Source organism: Papaver somniferum, chromosome 1 (assembly GCF_003573695.1).
Source record: "Papaver somniferum cultivar HN1 chromosome 1, ASM357369v1, whole genome shotgun sequence".
Taxonomy (NCBI): Eukaryota; Viridiplantae; Streptophyta; class Magnoliopsida; order Ranunculales; family Papaveraceae; genus Papaver; species Papaver somniferum.
Window position 1 is genome coordinate 80,571,454 of NC_039358.1, and position 21,263 is coordinate 80,592,716.

The following is a 21,263-nucleotide window of genomic DNA, read 5'->3' on the forward strand; positions in this document are numbered from 1 at the left end:
AGTATTACCTCCACGACCTGGAGTAACTTCCCTAGGTCGGACACCAACATCTGAGGTGGCACCCCCAACAAGCAAAATACTTGACGCACAGACGCCAATTACCAAACCTCAGATACAGAAAACACCTCCAGGTCGAGATAGTACATCAGCTGACCGTCGACCTGAGCCAACTAGCTCACGAGGTGAAATCCCAGTCACGCCATCCACTATGTTGGGCCCAAAAGGTCAGCCATTAGCAGTTTTGGTGGGAAAAACAGTGACACTTGTATCAAGAAGAAACCTCTCAAGGGCTCCCCCTCTGAGCACCTATCTGGTGGTGCAGATCCCACATGAAATGTTTCAGGATTTAATGAAATCAATCTTAACTTTAAATGATAGGGTCAATCAGATGACTCCACCAGCACCTGAGATGCCAGAATAGAGGCAAGCACCTATTCCATTATCTTCAACAACTAACATAACTCATCCGCCAAGGACAATCACGGAGAATCAAGAACAACTACGAAAACAGTTTAGTAACCAAAGCTCGCTCACAAATCAGTATCTATCAACAAGCAGACAGGAAACTCTAAATCAGATCTGTTGGCTCCCTACAAACATTATCCAGGAATCACTTGATTCTAAACTAGAATGGATGTTTAAAGAGCATGAGGACCGATTCAAGCTTTTCATCAATAAACCAAGATCAGAACCAACTTATACTTTTAAAGATGGTCTATTATAAAGAGAGAACAGAGAGTGTCGACTCCCTGAAAAGTTGCATTTACCTCATTTCAAAGGATTCAAAGGGTATACCAACCCAAATAAGCACATCTTTCACTAAGAACAACAGGTGGCTATCCATCTTGAGAACACATATATCATGGCACACTTCTTTCCAAGCAGCTTTGAAGACGATGCAGTAGCATGGTTCAAATGCTTTCCATCAAATTCAGTTCATAGCTTTAACGACATTAAAACTCTCTTCATACATAGTTACTCCTGTAATATAAAACAAGCAGATGTTTTAGAAAATGTATTCAGAATTGCGCAACAACTAAATGAAAGTTTCACAGACTTCTTAAGGAGGTTTAAAGCAGCAGCAACACCTGTAGATAAATCTCAAGAAAAATTTATATGTCCATTTTCCAGGATCGCTCTACAAAAGGGTAAAATCATAGACTCATTTTCTGGAAAAGTGCTAGAATCTCTCGAGGAGGTTTATCATAAAGCTGAAAAATGGGTCATGAGAAAACAGGACCAAGAACTGTCACCTGAAGCAGCAAAACACAAAGTGTATTTAGCTGTCCAACATTCAGGTGATAAAAGGACATATTCTCCGAGATCGCCAGATCAATCCTTTAAAGAAAAGATTTATAGAGCCGAGTCAGCAGCACAATGGCTAGAGGAAAGAAAACACTTTGCAAAGCTGAACGCACTTCCAGAGGTCATACTGAAACATATGAATAACAAGCCGCATTTCTCATCTCCAACAAAGATGAGAAATGAAGGAAACAACAAATCTTTATGTGCTTACCATGAAACAACTGTCCACCATACAAACGATTGTAAAAATATGCTAAGATTCATTCATGATATGGTGAAAAAAGGACATCTGACTGAGTTCGTTGTGCAAAAACAAGTAACTCAGAACAACAAATCTCTACCCAGACAAGTCAAGGGGATGGTGAACATGATCTATTTTGTGCCTCGATCTGGACCCGATGCTCACATTGACCTAACAGATATAAAGAGGAAACTGTGTGAGTTTAACGTCACCTGCATGCATGCCAGCTGCGAAGGATTGTTACTCCCATCTGATGACATAAGGTTCACTGCCAAAGATTTAGCAGGTGTAACTTTTCCACATTCAGACGCCTTGGTAGTTGAACTTGTCATTGGCGGATGGGATTGCAGAAAAATCCTCATAGATCAAGGGTCAACTTGTGACATTATATTCCTCCAAGAAGCAGAGAAGATGGAGCTCACTAAAGAAGGATCACTGAGAGCTAACGACTCAGCTATTATGGGCTTTAACGACTCAAGGACTTACCCGATGGGTGAGATCACTCTGACTGTGGAAGCCGGACCTATCAAGATAAATGTTGCTTTCGTGGTATTGAATACCAAATCACTTTACAATTAATCTTGGGAAGAGACTGGCTCCATGAAATGCAAGCTGTACCGTCCAAATACCATCAAAAATTAAAGTTGATGACCAGCTCAGGGGAATATGTGATCAAGGGTAATCAAGTTGTTTCCAAAGAACTATCTGTTTTATCATTAGCACAACAAGAAGATCCCAACGAAGGTCGAAGGAGATAGCAATTAAAGCTGTTAGGGAGGAGAGCCAGGATAAAAAGAAAACTTGTTGAACTGCACTCCTTAGCAGCCATCCCGAAAAAGCTCCTCATAACAGAACCTAAAGAAAAGTAAATACCTGAAAATCCAGGTTGAGAATTCAAAGAAGAGGTAGTAGAACTCCTTGAAGAAATCGTCATGGGTATAGATGATGAATCCAAGATTAACTTTGTGGGAATAGATCTTTCACCTGAAGAAAAGTTGAGCATGATCAAACTACTAAAGCATAACATCGACATCTTTTCCTGGAAGATGTTAGATGAGCCAGGTATCGATCCATCCATTGCTTTCCATTCATTGTGTATTGACCAAATGTTAAACCTGTGAAGCAGAAAATAAAAGATTACAGACAAGCTATACGATGTTATCAACGCAAACGTTAAAAGAATGCTACTTGCCAATAAAATCAGAGAGTGTCAAAACCCACCTGGATATTAAACATAGTTGTTGTCATGAAAATGAATGGAAAGGTCAGAGTATGTGTAGACTTTTCCAATCTTAACTGTAGGATCCAAATATCCCACAACGGTAAGAGTTTGCGAAATTATAGATAGAGCCTGCGAAGTTATAGAGAGAGCTTGCGAGAAGGTAGCGAAGCTTGCGAGAATGTAGTTTGGGCGCGAGATAATATGAGCTGTACTCCACTACATATGAGCTGTCATCCACTATGTAAACATCTATATAAAGGGAAAGTCAGAGAGAGAGAGAAGAGGTTTTTTTTAGAATTGGTATTATTATTATTTCCTTGTTCTTCCTCTACCAACTTAGAGTTCCAAATACTCATTAATGGAGTCTTCATGTAATCAAGATGTAATTACAAACAATCATAATGAAGATCCCTAATCCCGTGGATGTAGATCAAATTGATCGAACCACGTAAATCTTGTGTCTTATTTTCTATTTTCATTATCCTTATCTTTATTTTCATATGAAATAAGTTTAGATCTAGAAATCATAGTCATGATAATACAAGGGGTGTGTTGTAGGATTTCCTGCAATTATATAATGGCGCTAGAAACAGGGAACGAGTAAAGGATTTATCCTTCCTGTAACTTGTTGATTCAAGAAATTTTCATGAAGATTAGCTACTGTTCATATTTTTTTAGATCTACAAAATTTAGGTTCAAAAATGGAAATTTTATGGAAGAAATCACACTTTCAGGGAGTAAACATCATCAACAATTCAAAGACATGAAAAGAGTGAGAGAAAAAATTAGTTGTTGTGGTGAAACTTAAAGAGAAAATGGAAGTTTCAGTGGAAGATTTTCATGTTCAGGAGAAGAAGGCAAATGTGAAAGAAGTTAAGGAAGGACGAAGAAAAGATAAGAGGCAAATGCTGCAATTTTTATCACAAACAGAAATTCGGACAGATGGTTTGAGTAGGAGCGAGTAAGCGATAGGTCACGGGTTCGAATTTCGTAGAGACACATATTTTTCATTTTCTTCTCATTTGCATGGGAGAATAAAAGAATAAGAGAAAAACATTGTGCGTTTATTTTGCAAAGAGATTCTTGAACAGTTGGTCAAGAGAACAATATGTACGTTCGTGGTCGCAAGTTCGAACTTCCCTGCGAGCATAGTTTTCTTCTTTTTACAGATAGCGAAACAATGAATAATTTCGCAATATTATTTCATTAGTTCGCAAACAAGAGGTAGCACAGTTGGTCAAGCTTCGCTAGAGTGAGTTGTAAGACTCAAGTTCGAATCCCTCATCGAGCTTAATTTTTCGCACATTTTTGAAATCCTAAAGGCGAAGAAATGGAATAAAGTACAGCATTGTGTGTTTCTTTCACAAGCAACAAGTAGCGCAGTTGGTTAGAGAAGGAGTACGCAAACTAGAGGACATTGGTTCGATTCTCCCTGCGACCAAATAATTTTTGCTTCGCAAATATTCATTTCGCAGAGTTGATATTTGATTACTTCGTATACTCTTTGATTATTTCACAAGAGAAGGTTAGCATAGTTGGTCAAGAGGCATGAATGCAAGCAGCAGGTCGCGGGATCAATTCTTGCTTCTCGCATGTTTATTTTTATTATGCGAAATTTATACAGAATTGCCTCTTACACAGTTGGAATTTGATTACTTTGCAAGAACTTTGATTATTTCGCAAAAGAGGCTTAGCACAGTTGGTATGGTGCGAGAAAATCCAAGAAGCAGATCAAGGGTTCAAGTCTCACTTCTCACACTTCTTTTTGTTGCGCGAAATTCATACATTTCAAGGCATTTATTCACTTCTTTGACAACAACAGCGACTCACATGAAAGATAAGTACCACTTCCTTGAACATTTTACTTTATACTAAGAACGAATAAAAAGATTTTTGATTTGATTTACAAAAAAGCGATTCAATCGCACGATTTAAAGATTATAAAGATTACTAAGATTTCCAGATTACAAAGACTTCAAAATTACAAAGATTGCGAGATTTCAAAATTACAGAAAACTGAGAAAATATAATTTAGATGTTTCTCTAGAATATTTCTTTTACAGAGAATAAAAAGATTTTTGATATGATTTACAAAATCCGAAACAATCGCAGAATTACAAAGATTTCACAATTACAAAGATTTCACAATTATAATGTATTAGAACTTCTCTTGAATATTTACTTTGCGTAAAATGATATGATATTATGAGAATGAAAGAATGAGTGAAAGAATAAAATAACAAAGAAACGCGAAAATTTCGCAAGAGACAATCTAAGATCCATAAAAATCTAAGATTAGAACGGGGCGAACCTTTATGGCGTACACCCTAGTTCGCGAATAAAATTTCGCAAGAGGCAAATGTAAGACCTAAAGTACGTCATAGAAGGGGGTACCTGTAGCATGACTCAGGGAAAAGGTTACACCTCCCTTGGAACCTGAGTCATGGAGATTTGGGGTCAATAAAGCCCATCCGGGAGAGGCACCTTGGATTCTCAGCCTAAGCATATGACTTAGGTTGGGAGACTAAGGTAATAAGGACTCTCCCAAGGAGTGCAGAATCTGATCAAGGCGCCGAGGTACACGGTTGAGTCAAGAGTGAAAGGGGCGTTTGAAGCGTCCTTGCCATTCTTGAAAAGTCTTGGCTTATACTGCACTCGACCCGGAAAAAACCCCACTTAGGGTGCAGTCTCGTAATCATAATCCCTATAGGTAAAAGGGATAAGAGGCTGCGAAAACAACTGGTTGTTGTTAAGACCGGATGGGAGGATCTAACCTTGTATGGTAGAAGTACGCCTCCTTGAAGGGTCAACCAGGGGGAGATAAGGGCGGCACCCTCCATTAGGGAGCTGATAAGTGTCTTAAGACGCAAATGTCATGAGGATTTTTACTCGCAAGGGTATTAAGGCTTGTCATATTTGTGCAACAATCCTGAAGAGGCAATAATACTAGAGAAAAATATAAGACGAGATCAATGGGTCATTACATGAAAGTGTGAAGACGTCCTGCGATTTCGTCGCAAGACGACAATGTCATGGGGCTTTATTTTTGCAAGAATATTTAGGCCTGTCATATTGTCGCAACAATCCTGAAGAGGCAATAATACAAAAGAGAAAGTTAAGGCAAGATCAATGGGTTTTTGCATGAAAGTGCAAAGACAACCTGCGATTTTGTCGCAATGACAAGAAGTGGCAAAATAAGACCTTTAACTAGGAAGGCAAAATAAGACCTTTAACTAGGAAGGCAAAATAAGACCACATAAGAAAATGATTAACCAAGTAAGCTTGCGAGAATGATTATATGTAATCAAACAAGCTTGCGAATATGCACATGGAAATGAAACTGAGGCAGTGAAAATGCCGCAGACTTGATATTATGATCATACTGTTATGAGATACTAATAGTGCAGGAAAAAGGAAAGATGAAACACAAGTAAGAACTTGTGAGGAACAATAACTACACGAAGAGGAATGCATACACTAAAGAAAAACCCAGAGAAATGGAGAATGGAGGCAATTTAAAGCTACATCAATTTTAGCGTGCAAAGATAAGAATGAGGAAACAATTCGCACATTCAACATTTTCTCAAGGATTGTACCTTCATAGATAAAGAACAGAGGCAACTATGGATTACCAAGAAAACATTTTATGTTCTTTATCTCCTCGGCAAGAATCATTTCCAAAGTGGACGTACAACAACAAGAATCCTCACCAAAAATGAAGTAATAATTTCGCACGAATAGAGGAAATATTTATTATTCAAGGACAAATACTTCTTATTTACTTCGCAACGCTCCGGAACTTCACAAAAGAATAGAGGCAAGTACGTACTTTTCAAGTCCAATATTCTTTCGCTCGTTCCTCCAACAACTACTACTACAAAGTGAATTTTTCCTTAAAGATCGCTCTTCAAGCAATATTCAAGGAAAAAGAGGCAAGATGTAGGATCCAAATATCGCACAACGGTAAGAGTTTGCAAAATTATAGATAAAGCATGCGAAGTTATAGAGAGAGCTTGCGAGAAGGTGGCGAAGCTTGCGAGAATGTAGTTTGGGCGCGAGATAATATGAGTTGTACTCCACTACATGTGAGTTGTCATCCACTATGTAAACACCTATATAAAGGGAAAATCAGAGAGAGAGAAGAGGTTTTTTTAGAATTGGTATTATTATTATTTCCTTCTTCTTCCTCTACCAACTTAGAGCTCCAAATACTCATTAATGGAGTCTCCATGTAATCAAGATGTAATCACAAACAATCATAGTGAAGATCCCTAACCCCGTGGATGTAGATCAAATTGATCGAACCACGTAAATCTTGTGTCTTATTTTCTATTTTCATTATCTTTATCTTTATTTTCATATCAAATAAGTTTATATCTAGAAATCATAGTCATGATAATACAAGGGGTGCGTTGTAGGATTTCCTGCAATTACATAAACAAGGCTTGCCCTAAAGAAAATTATCCTCTCCCAAACATGGATAAAATGATAGAAGCCATGACAGGCTATAAACGCCTATCATTCATGAATGGTATTCACGATATAACCAGATTTCAATGAACCCAGAGATGAAGAATACACGACGTTTATCACAGATAACAGACTGTACTGCTTCAAAGCCATGCCATTCGATTTGAAGAATGCAGGAAGTACTTATCAAATATTGATAAACAAGATGTTTAGAGATCTGATTGGAGAAACAATGGAATGCTCCGTAAACGACATGGTCGTTAAGAGCAAAATAAAAAACGGATCATCACCCCGACCTGCTGAAAACGTTCTATGTCCTGAGACAACACATAGTGAAGGTGAACCTTTTCAAGTGTGCCTTTGGTGTTCAGAGTGGAAACTTCATTGGCTACATGGTCACCAAAAACGACATTGAGGTCGATCCTGCAAAGGTCAGAGCCATATTGGATATGCCACCTCCAATTTGTAAGAAAGATATCTAGATGCTGACTGGAAAGCTAACAACTTTAAATAGGTTTATATCCAGATTGTCTGACAAATGCAAGCATTTTTTCAACCTACTGTGGAAAAAGAAAGGATTCAAATGGGATTATGAATATCAGACGGTCTTTGAGCAGATCAAAACCTACCTATCATTTGTGTCAATTCTTTCTTCCCCAGTACCAGGTGAGGAGATGTACCTCTATATATCTAACACCCCAACTACAATAAGCGCAATACTGGTCAGAGTTGAAGAGGATAAAGAAAGACCAATCTACTTCATCAGCAAAACCCTCACAGACCCGGAGACAAGGTATTCGCAGCTCGAGAAAGTTTTTTTTTTATCTACTATTCCTCAATTAAGTTGAAGCCATACTTCTCGAGATGAAAAATGAATGTCGTCACTGAGTATCCGGTTGAGAGTGTATTGACTTAAGAAAACAAGACATGAAGGCTCGCCAAATGGGGAATTCACCTGAATCAATTTGGGCTAAGCTATCTGTCCAAAATAACAATTAAGGGACAAGCAGTAGTAGATTTTCTGGTCGACTTCCCAGTTGAAGATCCAACCTTCGACCTCAAGTTCTGCGAAGAACAGCTAGCAATACCACATACACCAAAACCAGAAGTGTTACCTATGAATGATGAATCATCACTTAAGACACAAGGAGTTTGGAAAACATATGCAGATGGAGCTTCAAATGAAAGAGGTGGAGGAGCTGGAATAGTCATCATCACTCTAGAAAATAGCTTTATTGAATTTTCTTACATATTAGCCTTCAACCCGACTAACAATGAAGTTAAATATGAGCGTTAATTCAAGGACTTTTGGCTGCAAAAAACCTCAATATCAGAGAGTTCATTATTTATACCGACTCCCAACTAACATCAAAGCAGGTTGAAGGACGGTTCGAAACAAAGAACACTAAGATGGCTCGATACAAAGACTTAGTGAGCAAACTCATCTCAAGCTTCAAAAAAGGTGATCATAAGGCATGTAAAGAGAAACTAGGTCGCGCATGCAGAGGCACTAGCTCTCTTAAGAACTGCGATACATGGGGCGTGTACAAGAACCATAAATGTGGGTGTGCTAGAGATCCATGCCATCGACCATATCGAGGCTGAGAAAGCTGAAATGCAAGTCTAGAATTTACATCTAACACAAGAAGAAACAGATCAATCCTGGATGAAAGACATTTATAACTACCTCAAAGCCAGAAAACTCTCATCTGACTATCAGGAGGCAAGAAAAGTTGTGGTCAGATCTGCAAGATATCAACTAAGAGGCAACGACCTATACAGAAGAACATGCATGGACCCACTCCTGAGATGTATAATAGAAAGCAAGGAAAACTAATAATGGACGATACACACATAAGTGACTGCAAAATCATGAAGGAAAAAAATCCTTAGCAGATAAAGCCTGATAAAGCCTGATCTCAGGGCTAATTCTGGCCAAGCATGGGACACACAACCGAACTGATAAAAAATACACGTGACAAGTGCCAGAGGTAAACCTGAACTCTAAATCATTATGCAAAACATACATCTTGAGCTCATATCTAGAAGCATACATCTTAAACTTCTCATGATGCTACTAAACATCTTATCTCGAATCTATCTGAAACTATTAAGCTCATGAAGAAACCTCTCATTCATGCATAATCATGTAGTTCAGACACGAAAACTCATATCAACTGAACCATAAATAGCTTGTTATGAGACTCTTGAAGTCTGAAAGTAATACTACTTGAAATGCATGCAGGTATGCAAGCACAATACACGCACCAGCTGAGCTGCAACGCAATGTGCTGAGTCCATGGCCATTCCTCCAGTGGACACTGGACATTATAGGACCATTCAAAACGGTAAAGTATATACACTCATATCTCCCACCTAAATGAGTAAACAGATAACTTTACTGCTCAAAACTGCTCATAAAACAACAGTGAAATGAGTAACAGTCTGGGATCTCCGATCTCAAAAGCGCCTGGAAACTAACTCACCTAAATGATACAGGCTCCGGGTGGCAGAAGATTTCTGATAATCGCTAGTGATTACTTTTCAAAATGGGTTGAGGCGAAAGCTGTAGTCACAATCACAGAAAAAAATATATGAAAATTTATCTGGGAACATATAATCTGCAGGTTTGTCCACAATTCAAATCAACCGATCTGGAATCGTTGTGCGGAAGACAGAACATCCGGTAGAAATAAAATCTTAAACTCAAAATCTTCCCTTGTTTATTAGGCGACCCCAAGTTAAACAAGATATCCTGGGAGGGAGGGGGTGAACACGTGACTACTCTCAAGTCTAACCATTCCAACGGAGAGGTGATAGGAATTCACCGGACGCAGTGCCTTGTAAATAACCCTTTCGTAAATATTTTCAATTTTTCATCCACGACTTCTCAGGTGCTACGGTTAGTACAATCTTATCACTTTATCCGTAAGATTACGATGTCTCCTGTAACCTTTGACTTAAGCTGGCCACAACAGCAAGCCAATAGTTAAAACTCGAGTTTGAACTCCGAACTCGAGACCGAGGAGTGAAGCAGCTTACCAGAGAAAACCCTAGAGAGTAAGTGAGAGATGAAGGCATCACTGAAACTCCGAGAAGATCAAAAGCAGCCAACTCTAAACCAACCACAAAACCAAACCGAAAATAATCCAAAATCTCAATATCAAAATCCACTTCTGAGAGCAAAAATCCCGATTAGTGTATTAGGGTTTCCATTTCTATCAATACTCACAGCAGGAGACTCCTCAGATCTTTCATTTGGTATTCGTACTAATTCAATCAATGGTCCATCTCTCAAATTCTCTTACTCACCCAACATATCATCAACAACTCAAACCCCATTTTCAATCTCTTTGAAATCTGGTGTGGGTTTCTTTGGTTCTCCTCAAAATTCACCTCTTATCATGTCTGCTCAGTTTAATCTTTTTGGTAACCCTAACCCTAGTTTTTTTCTTCAAATCAAACCCCAATTTGGCGACTTTTCATTAAAAAAGACTGCTGTTTCTGCTCCTTTAACTAACCCTAACCCTAAAACCCCTTCATTTACTAAAGAAAATGGTGAAAAAAACCATTTCACTGATGATATTGGTGTTATGTTAGAGCGACCATTGGTTTGGAAAGAATTGACTGAATTTCGTAATGGTGGTGATGGGGTTTTCTCTGGTGTTGAAGTTAGGGCAAAAACCCTTTTGCCTATTACTAAGAAGGCTGTTGTTAAATGTCGATGGGGAGTGAATTTTCCGCCAGATTTTGGCCAGAAGCAAAGGATGCCTTTTTTAACTGTTGATAAGATTGCAGTGGAGCGAGTTGAGGAGAAGGTGGAAGTGAATTCTCAGAAGAAGAAGAATAAGGATGGGAGTGAGGGAGATTTGGAAGTGTTGAAAGGATTGTGTTTATGGATGCAAAATGAAGTTGAGGGTTTGAAAAGAGAGAATAGAATATTGAAGGAGAGTGTTGATGAATTGAATTTGGGAGGTTCGACATTGAAAAGTCGCAGAGGAAGTGGAAGTGCTAGCAAAAATGTGGTATCCTCATCCTCGCCATCTACACCTGGGTTTGAGCAGTGGAGAAATAAGAAGAATGGTGGAGAAGAAAAGAACTCCAGTGGTTCTGAGAGTTCGAAAGATGAAGTGGGAGAGGAATTGAAGAGAGCTATAATGGCTGCCAAAGGGGTATGAAATCCACATTCCTCTTTATTTGTTTTATGGTTTAGTACTTGGTCCATTGTAATTATTCAAATTAAACTAGTTTGCAATAAATAAAAAAAAGAAAAAAAAAGGTTTAATCCTCCTTGGAGTGTTGGCTATGATTATGTGATCATGAATATACGCGTGTCAGGAAAATTAGCCGTCTTCAGAGCGATGAATTTGCGGACTTTAAGTGATGATTGAACATCTCCTTATGATGCTGTTATATGTTACAAAGGTGGATTCTATGCAGTGGATACCAATGGAAAGAGCTGTAGCTGTTAACCCTTCTATAATCATTTCAGAATTTGCATATCCTGTGTTTGGTGGAATCAGATGGAGAGCTGTTAATGGTTGACAAATATCTAAGCACCGATAATGATCACAATGATGGTTCTCTTGTTGCGCAGAGTGATCTGTATATTTCAGAGTCTACAGTCTATTTAAAAGTCCACAAGCTAAATTAAGACTTGCAGCACTGGGTCGAATTGTGGAAAGCTTGGATGATCATGTTTTGTTCTTAGGTGACAATTGCTCATTTTCTGCCTCAGCTCCTGATTTTTCAGGATATAAAGGAAATTGCATATACTATAGAAATAAATCCGTCTGCACAAGCACTGAAAAAGATGGTGTGTTTGGCGCAGTATTGGTCCTCTAGTGTCTAATTCAGGGTGTTCACAGTTGTTCTGGCTTCCACCAGCTTGGATTTCAAATGTAACAATCTAAGATATGTTCCTTCCTTTGGTTTGTTCTGCACATCTTAAGTTCTTTTATTCTTCTTCTGATGAATCAATCAGTTCTTATTGATTTGGTTCAAATTCTCAAAGACTACGAAAATTAGATTCTGCAGATATATCACTAAATATTTTATGATATTAAGCTAGTACCAGTCATGAACTGGTCTTAATTTTTCTTGAGCTGGGCTTATTTTCAAACATAATTTTTTCCATGAAAGTTGAAAGAATATCTTTTGAAAAACTTCTAGTTTCACTCCTTTCAAACACTTCAACAACACATACCTAGGCTGCACATAGGAATTACGATGCTCGGATTCCCAAGGTATAATGCTGGTAAGCGATTTCTTTTTGGGAAAGCAAAGTTTTACTTGCAATATCTCATGTCTTAACCAATTCAGAACCGGTATGTTTGATAATTTGCTTGTTAGACTAGATAACAGATTTTCAAGATTCATAGTTCTAGCTTAGCATCTGCTTGGTGTTGGACTTGGACATTCTGAATTCAGTAAGCATGGGTTTACTTAAGCTTTCAGGAAATTTAGTTTCTTTGAGTGTAGAGTACTCTGTTATCATTAAGAATGGTTAACAACCTTTCAAGATTCAAGCTTAAGTTCTGCTTATAGATCAAAATAGTTTCTGTTAATTTTTGAGCTTGTGTGATAACTTCATATAATAGTTTTTTTTATTACATCACGTGTTTATTCTGATCATTGTTCTCTTTCTATTATTGCATGTGCATGCGCATGCGCATGGCATATATTTTGTTGCAACACTCACTTATTCTCCTATACTTCGGACCTGTACGTAGTTTGTGCCCTTACACATGTATTTTTCTACTTTATTTCTGCTTACTGATAAGTTATTCTGTTGAAATGAAAAAAGTATTGTTACGTGTATTACTAAGTTCCAATATTTCTCTGTGGATGCTTAACGTAATAGAAGTTACTATGTTTTATGTACATTTTGTCTGTTCTTTTTATCAAAGTTTGCTAAACTATTCAAATTCTGTTTCTTTTACAAAGTTACTTTTAAGTGAAGATATAAACTTCATTTGGAATTCAGCACTAAAAAGTATTAAGAAAGGCCGACTGCCACGCCCTTAAGGAGGTTGTTGTTTTGTGTCGATGGTACTCTTCTTAACACAGGTGGGTTCTGATATTCATTTTCAACGAATTCGTAGTTAGGAGAATCATTCTAGCACCACGTGTGAGGTATATAAGTATCCAATACTCCAAAGTAGTCTTAGGCATTAGGTAACCGTTCTAGTTTATCCAAGTAATATAGGGTAATCAGCAATACCATTACTTGTTTTATGTGCTATCCTCTTTGATTTTGCTGTTTTTCATTTGTTATCTTTTGGGCATAACTTGTGTTTCAGTTACATGACAGATGGCATGGTTGGCGAGCTTCCGTGCACAATTGATGAGTTCATGTCAGAAATTACCTCAATGTTTTCTGGATGGTAACTAGCTATGGCGAAGTATTTTTCTTTTCTTAATGTGCACCGTGGTTAATTAAATTGGATATATTTGAAGCTGGTTGATGGAAGTTTCCATGACATGTTACTCAATTATATGCCCGAATCTTTCTTAATCATCAATGGGAACTTATGAGTTATCATATAGTATATAATTTTCCTTCTTGTATATTCCGTTGCAAACACTTAATATTATGCAGATAACTTAAGACAGTTCTGCACTATCAAATAGAGTTCATAATTACGTAAGATGTATCTGCGCTATTGGATAGATACAGATCTCTCTCTTTTGCTTTCTTTCTTTCTTTCTTTCTTTCTTTCTATTTTGTCTTCGACTATCTTCTCTCTAGGATATCACAAAGACAATAGAGAGCCTTTTGGAGTGGATGCTATACTTTGGCTAACTAATAGTGTCTGTATGATCTATGAGTGTTTCCAAGATTGGTTGTTAAGTATTATGTTATTTACTGTAGCTAGTGCTAAAATAAGACCTCTTCCTGGTGCCAACCGATTGATTAAACATTTGACGGGACATGGTGTACCCATGGCATTGGCTTCGAATTCCCCCTACGGAAAGCATAGAAATAAGTTCACCTATCCGGAAGGTCAGGTTCGCTAGATATTTATCCGATCTTAAACAACCAGTACTAGATTAGAGATTATTCAATACATTCAGATTAATTTTACATGTTTGATCTTACCATCTCATTATGTGTGTTTAGGCTGAAAAGAATCCTGAATTGTGAGATGCTTTTGCATATTTTACTATTATTCTTAACTGCGGATAAATTCCATATATGCGTCTAGTCTGCATTTGTTGCTTGATTTTCTCCTTAAGATTCTTTTAGATGGTGAAGTTGTTGAATGCTGAGCCTTCCAGCTGCCTTGTCATTGAGTGCACATTATAAATGGTTTCTAATTTTTTGCACATTCTTGAGTTTATAATGGAAATATCATGTTGAAACCATATGCCAGGCGTGTCTTTCGGATGAAATTCTTATTGGCGTTCACTGAGATACTATTTTTTTACAAGTTACTTTTTATGGATAGTCCTACTATTTTTGCTAGACATGTCATATTGCTATATTTCTGACACTATGATTTGTGAGGACTGAGGATGATCTTCCTTTGATTTGCTCATTGTCTTAGGAGATAATGTGATTTTATGCCATGTTTCGGTGACAGTAAATTTTAATTCATCTTTCTTTCAGGAAATTTATCAACCTGAGGGCTGGTCAGTACCTCTCTTACCACCCTTCCGGCTCTGTGGTATACTTGGTTGGGCTGGATTATTAACTCGAGGTGTCTATAAGATTGGTTGGAACCCATACTTCAATAACACTGAAAAGACTATTGTAAGTGTCAATTATGATTAACCAGTGGTTCTGTTTTGTGCTTGCTGTTGGATCCTGACACAGCATAGTATGTTGTTACTGCAGGAACCTTGGCTATTTCATGATTTCAGTGAGGATTTCTATTGGGAAGAACTGCGTCTTGCCATTGTTGGTTATATGCGACCAGAGGTATTGACATATTGTAATACATATGCATATGTTAGGACTGTAATAAGGTCAGTCCATGAGAGGAAACCCTTTACGGAAGTTTTTCTGAACATTATGCAACAATCCAATTCAAAAAGAAATATAAAGAAAAAGATGTGCAGTTGTATTTTTTGTACTAAAGAGACCAAATATTTCTGCCATTTCCCTTGTTACTATTACCCATGTGGAATGAACATTGTTAAATACGGGTCGTCAATAAACTGAATCAACAGTAGTGTGTTTTTTGTTATTTGGTTTTGTTAGCAGTTGGTTATTTTCTTTTGTGAACTATTTCAAGCTTAAACGTGAGTATGCGATGTACTCACGCGAAATACAGTGCAATGGCCGACTACCAGTCCACCACGTTAGCTGCAATAAAATTCTTGGATGCAATTATTGCATTTTAGTCGTGGCCATTTTTATGGCTTAGGTTGGTGTTCTGTGGATTTAATGTCCATTGTCCAGCGAGTAGGATGGCATAGATCCTATATTTTCAGTTTTGAAGATCCTGAAGGCAACTTCTTTTTTTTCGACTGCCTTATTTCTGTTCATGCTCATGGCTTTGTCAGAAGCACTCAACAAAGAAGCGGAGCCGAAGTGCTTCTACATTTCTTTGCCACAACACCCGCCGTATGTGAAGTTGCAAGACAGTATCGTCACAAGCGTTAACGTGACGCCGTCAATAACCCTCTCGTAGATATTTTCCATGACTTACTCATTGTTCTCAAGTGGATACACTCCTAATCACCTTCTTTATCCATAATTACGTACGTTGCTTCATAAAATCTTTGACTTTAGCTGGCAACAACAACTAGCCCATAGTTAATTTGAGTTAAAAGTCGTACTTTGACTACGTTGATCGATCACACTACTATAAGAACCCGTGCCTAGATCTCAATATAATCACCCAGCAATCTTATCATTACCTATTGATTACGACAATCAAATCCTAATCATTTCCTAAATCCCATGACTTCTTGTTCCTTGAGTTCTCTTCGTTTTTCAGTTCTTCTTTTTTTGTTTCTCCATTCCCTCTCTAATGCTCAGCCTTTTTCTTCTTCACGACCCCGCGGGCTCGTCTTTCCAGTTCACAAAGATCCAGCTACACTCCAATATGTGACCCAAATCAGCCTAGGAGCTACAAGAGTGCCCGTAAACTTTGTCGTCGATCTTGGCGGTAAAGTATCCTGGATACATTCCAAGGGAGGTTGCTCCACATCATTATACAGCCCGGTAGATTGCAAGTCACCTCAATGTTCACTAGCTAGACAATCTGCCAGTCCAGTATTTTGCGTTAACAACACATGTAGCCTTTATGCTGCCAACTTAATAACTCATTCAGCCACCAACGCAGATCTCGTTTCAGGTGTTGTGACTGTACAACCAAGCGATGTGATCGATCCAAGAACTGGAGATTGGATCTCAGTCCCCAATGTTACGGCACGTAGGTTTCCGTTTGCTTGTGAAACAACTATTGGCCTCTTAGAGGGTCTTCCTAAAGGTGTTAAGGGGATGGTTAGTCTTGGGCGCTCCAGCCTTGCCTTAGCGTCACAATTTTCAGCTGCATTTAGATTCCCTCGGAAGTTTGCTGTGTATCTATCATCAGCTGACAATGGGTTCGTATTTTTCGGAGATGCGCCTTACATTATTCAACATTCTGGATGGCAACTGATGAGTTCTTTATCTTACACCCCTCTGTTGTTAAACCCAATGCCAACTGAAAGTTGGTCAACTGCCCCTAACAGTGATTACTACATTGATGTAAAATCGATCGAGATAGATGGTGAAGTTGTCCCGTTGAATAAAGCATTGTTGTCAATTAACAAGAAAGACGGTGTTGGAGGAACGAGATTTAGCACTCTAGATCCATACACTGCTATGCAGACTTCAATATACAAGGCATTTACTAGTGTTTATATCAAGCGAGCTAAAGCCATGGGTATCTCCAGAGTTGCTTCCGTTGCACCTTTCACTGCCTGTTTTAACTCATCCACCATGACACAAAGACCAGAAGGTTATCTTGTGCCAACAATCAATCTAGTCTTGCCTAAGAATGTCAAGTGGCAGATGATAGGCACAGGAAATTCTTTGGTTTATGTTCGTGATAGTGTATTTTGCCTGGGTTTTGTTGATGGAGGTTCTACTCCGAGGACGTCGATTGTTATTGGTGGACATCAATTGCAGTATAACGTTCTACAATTTGATATTCCAAGATCAAGGTTAGGGTTCAGTCCACCTATGCAAGTTTGATGATCAAGTGGCAGATTTGTTAAACCTTTTTAAATAGTAAAGTATGTGCGGTTTTCACTAAGGGAATGTAATTTTCTTTACTTGTTATTACTACAATAATCATGAATTCGTCTACCTTATCTCGAGTTAAGTTGCAGTTTGAGACTGTAATGCTCATACAAGAAGGTGAAAGAGTACATTCAAACGTGACAAGACACAATAAGTAACCCGATTAATGCAGACAAAGACATCTTATAAGATTAAGCTTTTATGCCATTAATTCAATTCCACTGTGTAAATGCCAAATTTCCATGCTTATCTGACAGTTATCAAACACGAGCCTAAAGCATAAACACAGGCAAATATGTCAAGAAATAGGTTTGGTTTAATACCTACGTCTGAAAGTTTATATAGGAGAAAGTATATCCTCCTAAAAACAAATACAACACTTATAAATTGCAGAGAGAGGAGACATCAGGTTATAAATGCTCTTACTCAATGTGCATATCATGCGACGCTTTCAATTGGAGCGCTTTCAACTGGAACACTTGGAACTGCAGCACTTTCTTCTGCTAGCCCATTATTGCCGACTTTATTGGCCTCTAGATAATTCAAATCAGGATAATTGCGGTGGTTTAGAGAATGTAACCAGATACCTACAGATCCTTCCTTCAGTTCTGTTGATCCAATGTGAGGATATATTTGTTTCATTTTGAAATCCTCAGCTTCTTCAGCATAATCTTTCATTGAAATCTCTTCATGTGTATCCTTCCACTTCTGGTTATACGAAGTGAAGAAACACTCATCCAGGTATAGACCAACCTCAGGAGCTGTAGGAGCTGTAAAATTCACATCCCTGAAATTCCAAGAAATGGAGAAAACATTTTAAAAGGGATAATTCGTACTATGAAAAATTCAGATAAAATAGCAGATAATCACTCGTATTAAAGTTGAAAGGATGGAAATATGCATGATAAATGAAATACGAGATGGTTGATTCATATAACCAACCATTCGAACAAACCAGTAGAAAGCACTTACTTTTGTAGGGCTACATCAATCAATGACTCTGGTGCACCAGTCCTCATGACAGCAACTGCAAGCCCAACCATCTTTCTGATCTGATGAAGCATGAAACTCTGTCCCACAACCTCGCACTTAACAAAATCCACTCCTTCAACATTAACAACGGTATTCGCGTCAAACGATATAATGAAGCGTTTTGCAGCTGGGTCTTCAGCTTTCGTTCTTGTTGTGAAGTTATGGAAATTATGAGTTCCCACATAACGACCTAGAATTCTATTAAACTTCTCTTTCTCCTTCTCACCATAGCTGAACACACTCTTTTTCCCAGCCTTCCCATCCCCATTACTATTTTGAACCAAGCCCGAACCCACTTCCTCGGAACCCCCAATTTCCGCCAATACTTCCACTCCTGAAGCTTTAGATTCTAACTCAACATTCTCATTTTCAGTACCATCATTATTCAAAACAAACCCAGACTCAATTTCAGTTGTTTCTGTTTGAGCAACAACATCGATCCCATCAACTTCTAATGTTTTGGATTCAATGATTTTACGTTTACCCATTACACCTAGCACCTTTCTACCTCTATCAGGACACTCCAAACACTTGGAAAGTTCATTTTCAGAACCTAAACTAGCTAACACACTTTCTCTATCAGGATGAGCATTAGAGTCTAAAGCAAAAACAGGAATCAGGTAAACGTACCTCCTTCGATCACAAAACTTCTTCGAACTAAACGAATTCGTAACTCGCTTAAACCCAAATACTCGAATTTGATCAGGAAGATGTGAATTAAGCCGATCAATAAAGCCAGGAGGATCAACATAGAACCTGCCAGAAACAACTTGACCAACAGCACTAACACCCTTATCAGTACGAGCAGAACGAGCCCAATCGAATCGTTTAGGGTTTCCACGGTCAGGTTCTGGAATACCACCAGATTGAAAAAGGGCTTCTTCTAAATCAGCTTCAATGGTTTTAGCTCCTGGGTTTTTCTGCATGCCTTGATAACCAACACCACAGTAAGCTAAGAATATTGCAATTTTGCGACGTTTGTATCTAGGTTTTCGATCTATAGAGTTTGGGTCTGTGTTGGTTGTTTCATCATCTGAGGTGGTGGTGGACATTTTGAGTTTCTTAGGTTCAGGTTCTTCTGGTGGTGGTGGTGGTGGAGGAGGAGAAGATGAGGAAGGTGAAGTAGTAGTAGTAATGGATTCGTCCATTGTTTCAGTTGATTTTGCAGGGGAATGTAGGAAAGTGTTGTAGGCTTGCAAATATGTTTGGAGCCAAAACCCTAACTGAACCTGTGATGGATTTCTACAGTTTCTCTCTCTACAAGTCCACTCGCACTTCCATGGACCGGTCCACCGATATTTCTCGGGGAACTTAGAGGCAGGCCCAAAAAAAAAACATTCTTACCGTCAGGCCCACAATTAATTTCTGATACAGTCGCACCCATAATTATTTAAAACTATTTAAAACGTACTGAAAGACTCTATTATCCTTCATCGTTTTTGGGCATAATTTTTTTTCTTCTCCGCCGGTTTCTTTCTCTATTCCTCCATTAATCTCTGTAACGGATCTGCAAAGATTTTTTCTCCATCATTTAAAGAAATAAATCATTTAAAATCGATGATTCAAAGAAGTAAATCATTTTTGACTAAACCCTAGAATACATTTCAACAAAAATGGATGAAACAGACGAAGAAGAAAAAATCAAGTAGAAGAAACAGAAAAAAATCAATTTCAACAAAAATGGATGAAAAATCAATTTCATACTCTAAAAAACCAACCTAGAAACTACTTACAGTTTACAAATTCTAGAAACAACATTTTGAAAAAAAATGAACGAAACACAAACAAAATCAACATTTTATTTTACTTTGATACTTTCACTTTCAGTTAACGAAAAATAAATGTGCATAACCAGTTATGCAGTACAAAAATAAATGTGGATAACAAGTTATGCAGTACAAAAAAAAGTGCATAACTAGTTATGCAGTACAAAGAAAATGTGCATAACCAGTTATGCAGATGCATAAGACATTATGCAGTACATAACAATGTGCATGACTAGTTATGCAGATGCATCAAAGGTTATGCTTATCATGAATCACTGCAGATGCAAAAAAACTATGCATAACTAGTTATGCAGTACAAAGAAAATGTGCATAACAAGTTATGCAGTACAAAAAAAATGTGCATAACCAGTTATGCAGTACAGAAAAAATGTGCATAACTAGTTATGCAGTACAAAGAAAATGTGTATAACCAGTTATGCAGATGCATAACTTGTTATGTAGCACAAAAAAAAAGTGCATAACCAGTTATGCAGATGCATAAGACATTATGCAGTACAGAACAATGTGCATAACTAGTTATGCAGATGCATCAAAGGTTATGCTTATCATAAATCACTGCAGATGCAAAGAAAATGTGCATAACTAGTTATGCAGTACAAAGAAAATGTGCATAACCAGTTATGCAGATGCATAACTTGTTATGTAGCACAAGTAAAATAAATGTGCATAACCAGTTATGCAGATGCATAAGACATTGTGCAGTACAAAACAATGTTTTTAAAAGGTTATGCTTATCATAAATCACTGCAGATGCAAAAAAAATATGCATAACTAGTTATGCAGTACAAAGAAAATGTGCATAACAAGTTATGCGGTACAAAAAAATATGCATAACATCTTATGCATGTGCAATCAAAGACAACAAAAACTCAAAATTCCCAGATTTAAATCGCAGATTTTGAAACAGAAACCCTAGTTTTATTGAGAAGATTATTCAGAAAAGGATTTGGGAAAAGATTTGACAAA

The 21,263-nt window shown here is 37.8% G+C and overlaps 5 protein-coding genes across 6 annotated transcripts; 4 read left to right on the plus strand and 1 right to left on the minus strand.

Moving 5' to 3' along the window:
* The first annotated feature begins 862 nt into the window (after nt 1–862).
* Nucleotides 863–2,125, plus strand: LOC113342696. Its single transcript, XM_026587174.1, has one exon. The coding sequence runs from the start codon at nt 863–865 to the stop codon at nt 2,123–2,125; it is 1,263 nt and encodes a 420-aa protein (XP_026442959.1).
* Nucleotides 2,126–10,208: 8,083 nt separating this feature from the next.
* On the plus strand, nt 10,209–12,336 carry LOC113291720. Its single transcript, XM_026541219.1, has 2 exons — nt 10,209–11,410; nt 11,577–12,336. The coding sequence occupies exons 1-2, from the start codon at nt 10,310–10,312 to the stop codon at nt 11,583–11,585; spliced, it is 1,110 nt and encodes a 369-aa protein (XP_026397004.1). The 5' UTR covers nt 10,209–10,309; the 3' UTR covers nt 11,586–12,336.
* Nucleotides 12,337–13,318: 982 nt separating this feature from the next.
* On the plus strand, nt 13,319–15,426 carry LOC113291727 (bifunctional riboflavin kinase/FMN phosphatase-like). 2 transcript variants are annotated; one of them, XM_026541226.1, is made up of 3 exons: nt 13,319–13,642; nt 14,851–14,994; nt 15,079–15,426. In XM_026541226.1, the coding sequence occupies exons 1-3, from the start codon at nt 13,622–13,624 to the stop codon at nt 15,403–15,405; spliced, it is 492 nt and encodes a 163-aa protein (XP_026397011.1). In that variant the 5' UTR covers nt 13,319–13,621; the 3' UTR covers nt 15,406–15,426. The 2 variants fall into 2 exon arrangements, with proteins under 2 accessions (XP_026397011.1, XP_026397015.1); XM_026541230.1 differs by having other exon boundaries at nt 13,319–13,624.
* A 723-nt stretch (nt 15,427–16,149) lies between these two features.
* On the plus strand, nt 16,150–17,430 carry LOC113342790 (basic 7S globulin 2-like). Its single transcript, XM_026587234.1, has one exon. The coding sequence runs from the start codon at nt 16,150–16,152 to the stop codon at nt 17,428–17,430; it is 1,281 nt and encodes a 426-aa protein (XP_026443019.1).
* Nucleotides 17,431–17,659: 229 nt separating this feature from the next.
* Nucleotides 17,660–19,768, minus strand: LOC113291737 (tRNA pseudouridine synthase A-like). The gene is made up of 2 exons (XM_026541236.1): nt 18,451–19,768; nt 17,660–18,265 (listed from the first exon to the last, which is right to left on the minus strand). The coding sequence occupies exons 1-2, from the start codon at nt 19,656–19,658 to the stop codon at nt 17,917–17,919; spliced, it is 1,557 nt and encodes a 518-aa protein (XP_026397021.1). The 5' UTR covers nt 19,659–19,768; the 3' UTR covers nt 17,660–17,916.
* Between the last annotated feature and the right edge of the window lie 1,495 nt (nt 19,769–21,263).